The sequence below is a fragment of the Hevea brasiliensis genome, chromosome 9, assembly GCF_030052815.1.
Source record: "Hevea brasiliensis isolate MT/VB/25A 57/8 chromosome 9, ASM3005281v1, whole genome shotgun sequence".
Lineage (NCBI taxonomy): Eukaryota > Viridiplantae > Streptophyta > Magnoliopsida > Malpighiales > Euphorbiaceae > Hevea > Hevea brasiliensis.
The window spans coordinates 1,083,768-1,092,490 of NC_079501.1; the positions used below are offsets into that span (position 1 = coordinate 1,083,768).

The 8,723-nt window shown below is 37.4% G+C and overlaps 1 protein-coding gene and 1 pseudogene across 1 annotated transcript; one reads left to right on the forward strand and one right to left on the reverse strand.

Moving 5' to 3' along the window:
* Positions 1–2,168: 2,168 nt before the first annotated feature.
* Positions 2,169–3,406, reverse strand: LOC110666937 (thiosulfate/3-mercaptopyruvate sulfurtransferase 1, mitochondrial-like; annotated as a pseudogene).
* A 388-nt stretch (positions 3,407–3,794) lies between these two features.
* LOC110666938 (uncharacterized) lies at positions 3,795–8,175 on the forward strand. Its single transcript, XM_021827619.2, has 4 exons — positions 3,795–4,222; positions 4,574–4,841; positions 6,957–7,101; positions 7,703–8,175. The coding sequence occupies exons 1-4, from the start codon at positions 4,097–4,099 to the stop codon at positions 7,704–7,706; spliced, it is 543 nt and encodes a 180-aa protein (XP_021683311.1). The 5' UTR covers positions 3,795–4,096; the 3' UTR covers positions 7,707–8,175.
* Positions 8,176–8,723: the final 548 nt, after the last annotated feature.

The window sequence follows — 8,723 nt, forward strand, 5'->3', positions numbered from 1 at the left end:
TCTACGACTCCGTTCTGCTGTGGGGAATATGGCGCTGTCAATTGCCTTTTGATTCCTTCTTCATCACAAAATTTTTTTAATTCGGTTGAGAGAAACTCTCCCCCTCGATCTGTTCTGAAACACTTCAGTTTCTTTTCTGTTTCAATTTCAGCTGTCTTCTTAAATATCTTGAACGCTTGGAAAGCCTCATGTTTTCCTTTCAACAAGAAAACCCGCATGTATCGTGAATAATCGTCAACTAGAAGCAAAAAGAATTTGTTACCTCCTGGAGTTGTTGGTGTAATTGGGCCGCAGAGATCTCCATACACCAATTCAAGTTTTTCTTTTGCTCTATACATCGCAACATGTGGAAAGGCTTTCCGATGTTGTTTCCCCACAGTATAACCATCACAGATTTGATTTGGGAGCGAGATGTCTGGTAAACCTTGTACCATTTTTTCTTTGGACAGCTTCTTTAACGCCTGGAAATTTAAGTGACCATATCTCGCGTGCCATAGCCAACTCGGCTCTGTTATGCTTGTCATCAAGCATACTTTTTCGGCAATCTGTAGATCTGCAATAAACAATCTGTTTTGTTGTCTTCTCACCTTGATTATGAGTCTATTTGAGTTATCATAGACCCTCAAGGCTCCACATTCAATGAGTATTCGACCTCCACTTTCATCAATTTGGCCAAGGCTAATAATATTACTCTTTAATTTTGGTATATAATATACATTGGTTAGGGTCAGATGTTCACCATTTTTGCATTGAAACATAACTGACCCAAACCCTTGTATATCAATTACAGAACCATCACCAAACTTAACCTTGCCACAAATAGAATCATCAATTTCAACAAAACAGTGTTTATCACCTGTCATATGATTGGTAGCTCCTGTGTCGAGGTACCAACCTGCCCCTTTCATGAGACACCCACTCGTGGCAGCAACATATGCTTCTCCTTGAACCCCATTCAATTTGACAGCATCAATCATCATCAAGGAGGGTTCTTCAAAGCAAATCTGACCATAACTCTGACCATTCAGCTCACAAGTTTCAATCATCAACAGGGACTGTTCTTCATCATCTCTCTCGGTCAGATTTGCTTGCTCCTCTTTCTCCTTCAATGAGCATTCTGATGCGAAGTGTCTTATTTTTCCGCATCCATAGCATTTGATCTTTGATTTATAAAATTTCTTCCTTTGTTGTTGTGGTTCTTCCTCCTTTCTTTGATGATTGCCACTGTTCCTGCCTCGCCCACGTCCTCTTCCTCGTCCGCCTCTCGAGCTGGTGGTTTCTTTTTATTTTCCTTTGTTCTTCTTAGCTTCTTCCCTCGCCTTCCACTCTGCTCTTGTAAGAAGAACTGTTTCGTTAGATCTCCCACCATAGCTAAGCAGTCTTTCTTCATGAGCTTTGAGTGAACCTATCGCCTCCTCAATCGATTTGGTGGTTAGGTCACTAAACTCTTCAATGGTGGACGCAATCTGAAGAAACTTTGACGAAACTGATCTCAACAATTTCTTCACCACTTTCTCGTCCTCTACAGTATTCCCAAGGCTCCTCAATTTGTTATCGATAATTGTAAGCTTTCCTGAGAAATCATCAACATTCTCGGAATCGCTCATTCTCAAGGCTTCGAACTCCCTCCACAACGTCTGAGTTCGCACCTCTTTAACCTTGTCAGCCCCTTGGTTCATGGTTTTCAGCATGTTCCATGCCTCCTTTGCAGTCTTCTTCGCTCCCAATTGAAGCAAGGTATCTTCTCCTATACCTTGGTAAATGGCCGCCAACGCCATCTTATCTCTGCGTTTATCAACTGCGCCTGGTGACTCAACTGCATCCCACACACCTTGAGCCATCATAAAGACCTCCATCTTTATAGCCCACGCCGCATAATTACTCTTCGTCAGCATGGGATATTTCAAGGTAACAGAACCTTCTTTTTCGGGAAACAAGCCTCCTTCAACTGTAGAGGAATTTCCTTCATTAGAGGCTTCTTCGCTGTCTTTTTGCTCTCGTTCTTTCTGCTCTCTCTCTCTCAATATTCTAGCTCTCTCTATCTCCAAATGAGACATTGTGTAGGCCTTGATCTTAAGGCTCTGATACCAATTGTTAGAATATCAAACTAAACAAAAGAGAAACAGCAGAAATCGAGACCAACACAACAGAATAGAGAAAAAAGTTTCTAACTACATTTTTTTATTTAACCTCTAAAATACACAGCAATATATAGAAAAAACTTAGCAGTAATCTGTTGCAACAGATTTGCTCCATATCTGCACAAACAGCAATTACTCCTACAAAATAGGCACTAACTATTGACCAAGCAATAATAAGAAAAAATAAATAAAACAAATTTAAAACAAGTTTAACTACTACAGTGTTAACAGGTGTGTCAGGATGAGCTACCCATTCAGTCCATGATCCATCATAGACTGCAACATCTTGCTTCCCAAGTCGATGCAGACCCAAAGCAAGTACGCAAGCAGTTACACCAGTCCCACATGAAGTAACAACGAAGCTTTATAGAGAGATGCCCTCTTGATCAAATCGTTTCTTAAGTACATCAGCTGGAAAGAGTGTCTGTGAAGCATGCATCTAACATATGGGGAAAAGGAATGCACTTGTTGCCATGTGAATGACCACTTCTTATTCCCTTTCGAGGCTCTGGTGCAGCTCCGTCAAATCTGGTCTTTGATCGGGCATCTATGTGTTGGTGAGACTTGTCCTCAATGTTTTTCTTAACCTGCTCAAGAGTCCAAACAAGATGTGACTGAAACTTGGTCAGAAATGTGATTGGTCCAACTGCCTGGCTGATATGCTTTCTCTATTGCCCCCTGGCAGCACCGGCTTTCAAGACGGCATCGCCAGAAGCACTAGATTCAACATCATAACTTGATGTATTCCATCTTGGCTGGCCTTCATCTAACACCTAAACTTTGTCATGCCCAAACACTCGAAACATCCACCAGCTGCACTAAAAATTTCCTTGCCATCATGAACAGCCAACCCATCCTTATTCTCAACTCCAGAGCAGAAACAGCAGCTGCAAAAGCTTCCTCAGATGGCACCATATATGGCAAATTTGTTGTTAGATTGGTTATCCCATCTACATCACAGAAAAGAGCACCAGGAATGTGAGCAACATGACGCTCTTGAAATGGATTCCTCTGATCATCTGGCATGTACCAGGATGCATCCAACACCTTCATATCAGGCTCCCTGAGATTCGCCTGGTTCCAATCAACAAATGCAACAGGTTCATTGGTAGATAAAAGATCGTGTAGAAAAATTAGCTTTCGAACCAACCACAGAGGAAGCCATGACTCGAGGTACACAACCAGACATCTTATATGATGTATAGGCAGGATCAGCTCGTATGTGAAATGGTCTCCTATTAGAGAGAGAAGTAAAGAATTGGTTCTTTAGATTTGTTGCGGGAGAAATTATAAAAAAACATACTTCATCAATAAATATAAAGAATTATTTTATTACAAAATAAATCTTAGATTCTAAAGTAAAAATTATCCAAAACCATATAAATACTCTTTTGTAATTTTACTTTCTTTTACTTTTCATATTTATTTCCCATTTATGCGCCAAATTTGCCAATAGAATATATATATTTTTTCTCTTTTATTGATTATTATAAAATTAACATTTTCTCTCTTGGGCGAGCTGTGTAGGCCTTAGCCCAAATGAGAGCTTTGGGCCCAACTTAATATTGGGCTTATTTAATATAGGAGAAAGCACAATGGCTTATTTAAACTTTTTTCCTTTTGAAATTCTGTTCAGTCGAAGCCCATAGCCTAATTTAAATAATCCTTGTGCTTCTGTTTTGGAAATGCCTCTCCAAAGCTTCAGATTCCCTCGCTTCTCTTCGACTCTACGGGCTTTTGTAAGCGATTTCATGCCCGATCAAAGCATGAAAGTGTAAATTATGCTCTATTTTGTTTTAGATAGTTGTTAATTAGGGTTTCCTGAGTTATGTCAAAGGTGTTATTTGATATGTTTCGCTGATTCGTTGGGATTAATTTTCTGGTTGTGTGGGTGACCCTATCCGATTTATGATTATGAGATAATGTTGGCTTTATTGGATCTCGTACATGTTTAAATGATACATTCAGGTGTGTTTTCTTATAAAAGCATCCTAAAGATGGATGAGACTATGAAGCAATTTCAGCAAAGCTTGGTTGAGCTTGAAACCGAAGCTGAGCACCTCCTTTTAGCCCGGCATCAGGTTATTGATACCCTTTTAACTTTATGATCTCACAAGTTTGTTTGTTTGCTAGCAAAACGTGAGGGAAAAGAAAATTCTCCATTTGGCCCGTTTGAGTAAGTCAAGAAAAAATAAAGGCAGAAATTGAGGCTACAGGAAGATACAGAAGGTTGTGAGAAGTGGGAATAGAAAATGAACAAATTTGTGAAATTTAAGTTTCTGTTTAATTGAGCCTGTTGAAGTTACTTCGCATGGTCAAATTTATTAAAATTAAGATGGCATATTTCTATAGATATGGTACTTATGTTACTTCTTTTGCTTTAGTTTAGTCAGAAACAATGTTATATGTGGCCTTTGGCAATAAATGTGCAGGTGGTTGAAAATGATAAAATGAGGAATGGGAACAGGGAAGCACTTACGGCGCTGAGGAGGAGAGCTCGGACAACAAAAACTAGTGTTCCTTCACCCTATCAGTCGATCATGAAGGATATTGGGAGGTCTGCATCAAGGCCTTTGGTGAAGGAGGTATGTGCAACATGTGGCAACCATGACCCAGATGAGCGCACATGGATGATGTTCCAAGGAACTGATGTCTTTGCTAGTATGCCATTTCATGCTGCTCACACCATCTTGGATGCAGGTTTTCTCTAGAACTTTTAATTTTGGTGGATTTATGTGTGAATTGATCGATATACTACTTTAACTAGATATATGTTGTAACATATGAAATGTGTGAGTTCTGTCAGAAATAGTGATGGGACTAGGAGTCCTTGCAGAATAGTTGAGATATTGCTAAAATTACTATATACCGCGTGGTAGACATGGAAATTTCAACTTCTCCCATTTCCACCTTGACTAGGGCAGTTTGTATTTTGTAGGCTGCCTACTTAGGAATTTGTTAAGTAAAGCCATTAATCAGCCATGCCCCAACTGAACCGGGGTGAAGAGGAATAATTTGGAGTTCTGTATTTTGTCCTTCAAATTCACATTTTTGCAGGAGGTGATAGCTCGCAAACTCAATCATAATTTAAGACTTTAACATTGCACCTAGTAATACCCTTAATCGGAAACAAGAGTGTTGGCAATGAAAAGAAAATATAGGTTTCGCCCCCTTTCCTTAGCAGGAAAAAGAAAAAAAAAAAAAATAGAAACCCTTAAGAGTCTTAACAATTAATGCAGACTATCACCTACATCATGAGAAAGCTTATGGAGGTATGCTTCTGTTAGGAACTCCTATGATGTGACAGTGGCCCTTTAACAGGCAGCTAGTCATATTACTTCAAATTGTCCAATTCAGGATCAAATTAATATTTCAGGATTAATTGACCAAATTCTTCCTTTGTCTGTTTTAAGCCAGCAAGAATGGCATGAATGTGATCTTTTAGGAGCATCAACACCTAGATATTTGATCACAGCACTTATCTGACTAAAGCAAGGGAAACTGAATGTGGTTTTTTCTTCAGTTATGTAACCAACATGTACCTTCATGTTTACTCTGGTAAAGCTCTTGATGGTGAATTCAAGGCACTTGGAAGAGACAGATTTTAAAAGTATCAATCGATTAAGAAAGTGAAATTTGAGCATTTGGAGATTAAAGCATGAATTGGATCAACAACTGATATTGATGTGTTAGCCACTTAAGGGTTCATAATACATCAGGTGGCTGAATTGAATTAATCCTCACTGTGGCAAAAGCAGAAGAGATGGACATCTTGTTGTAAGCCGAACTATTTGGAAAGTTTTGTTTGTGGAATGCTACACATTTATGTAGCAATAGAAAGAACTGTATATGGTTGAAACTTCAATGGAAGTTGAGGTTCTATAGCATAGACTGGCGGCATTCATCAGGGGATGACCTGTGGAAACAATCTCTGCAAAAAGCAGGGGGAAGGCTGTGTACAATATATGACCCCCCTCTAACCCACAAATAGCAGAGCCTTGTGCACTATGAAGACCCTAGCAAGTAGCAATGGCATAGACTGGCATTCATCATTATCTTCATTATATCATCTGTGCATAGACTCCCCAAAAAAATGAACCACATTTTAATGGAAATTGAAAGTATTAGAATTTAGAAGATTCTCATTTCATAGTAATAGAGCATTGCAAATTATTAAGCGTCTCAGCATGAGCTATTATTTTCCTTTTCTACATCTCCTTGCTTTTTCAAATTGTGGTCAAAATTTTAATAGAAAATATGGTATGCTTAAGCTTAATTATATAAAGATGATATTCTTAAGCTTAATTTATATAGGTTTCAAAAGTCACAAACTATGATTTTTGAAACATAAATATTAGTTCCTCGCAAAAAAATCATTTATGCCTTGTTTGTTTTGAAGGAATTGAAGTGAAAGTTTCAGTCATTTCCTTTTTTGGGTACTAATGAGGAAGGGAATAGAGGAGGAAGGAAATGAAATTTTATTTTCCAATTTCGTAAGAAAGCCAGAAAACATTTTCCTCCAATTTGGAGAGAAACCAAAAGAAATGAAGAAAAGAACATTTTCTTCATTTTCTTGCATGTAACTAAAGAAGGGCAATTTGACTTCCTTCAATATTCTATGAAAAACCCAAACTATATGAGAGAAAAGCAATCTCATTTATTTTCTTTTCCCTTCTTTTTTCTTATTAATTTTCTTTTCCATTCCCTTGCACTTTTAGTTATCATAACAAAGCACTACTGTATTAAATTTCTCTCCATGATGTTAATGGTTTTTGAATGACGGATTCCTCAAATCTTATCTTTGTTGCAATGCAGATCAAGAACGACTTGACTATGAGGCAAAAAAATTACAAAGCTATGTAAAGGAGAAGTCTTTTTTTATTTCAGAAAAAGGTGCTCTTGCTGACAAGATTTGTCCTGGTGTGCTCAGATCTCTGGTCACCTTAACAGACAAACCTAAGTAATTCTTGCCTCACCAAATTCACATAATTACTTCTGTTTATCATATGTGTAGGTAGATAAAAAAAAACCATTTTCTGGTTTTTAGATTTTTTGGAGTTGCTTATCTATTAACCTTCTGGAGTCGGTCATTTTGGTCTGCGACCATATAACAATTTATGGCTTCTTCTTTTCTTTCTTACCTCTCATTGTCTTCCTTTGTGCTCAAATTAATTGTCAGAAAAGAATGGTGTCGGTTTCAGGGTCCATTTAGTTTTATCCTTTCACTTAAATAGTATGGAAGTTTTGTGGGGACTGCTGAAACAGTTTAAGATACCATGAAAGACCATTGTCATCTTGTTTTTATGTGGTCCATTTTACCAAAAGTTTCCACATGGTCTGGATGGACATTTGAAAAATGTTCCCTCTTTTTTTGTTTCACTTTGCCAATAAGTAAATAATATGGTGATCTGTGATTGATTTATGTCTGCGCTTTGCATGATAAACCTCTAGGAGCTTGTTTCAGATGCCACGTTTGTTTTCCTATATAACTGTTTGTTATTAGTTGCCAATGTATACTTTAACGTATTTATCATACAACATATTAATTTTACTCTTTGTAGATAATGGCATCTGCTGAAGACTCAATGCAGGGATGCATCCGATTTAACAGGGAACCCACTGAATTTCATACAGCTACCATAAAATACTGATTATAATACGCCCATTTCCCTGCTTAAAACCAACTATATTTATAAGCAGCAAATTCCCCATCTGTAGTTGGGGCAAAAATATTTCACGTACTAAATCAAGTGGCTATTTTTTTGGAGATGCTAAGACCTGCATAACCCTTTTAATTTTGATGCTGTATTGCTCATTTGTTTCAATGGACATTGTAAGATGTTGACAAGGCCTGGAGCCTATGGGCGTGTGGGTTTTATCCCTTTGCATGTGCAAAGACGAAAGATAGAAGAGAGGACAGACCCAGGGATATTATAGATGCCATGACATTTTCATTTTCATTTTGTTGCGTAGCCGTTCTTTTAGGTGTGAATGTACTCGCTTCTTCTTTGTGGTTGTTGAAAATTTTGGATGATGTTTGGCATTAGCCATGCACAATCGGCATTCCAAAATTGAAATGCAATTATGTTACTATCATGTCTTAAATTAGAATTGAGCAAAGAAAAAAGTTTTGAAGTGCCGATTGCTTCGTAGGTTACCAAAGGAGATTTCACATTGTTTCTTTGCCCAGAATGGTTTTGGTTTTATTATTTTTAAGATTAAAATATTAAATTTAATTATAAATTATTTTTTTAATACTCCCTTATTAATATATTTATCTACATTCAGTCCGACTTTCTTTGATATTTGTCCTGAAATGGAAAAAGTGAATAATTTGAATGCAAATGCAGCGCAAAAATAAAAATATTTACTTCTGTTTTCTTCCTTGAAGAAGACGCCATTAGTGCTCTGCTCACAACTGAAATTTCAATTTTACAGATTATCTCTGTTTAATATCAGCGCTCGAGAAATTGCGGAAAATGAGTCTAATTACTTTGTGGTGGGTCATAAAGCATGTGTCTGTCAGAACCACTAAACAATAAAAATAACAATGAATAAAATGTCTAAAATTTAATATTATTT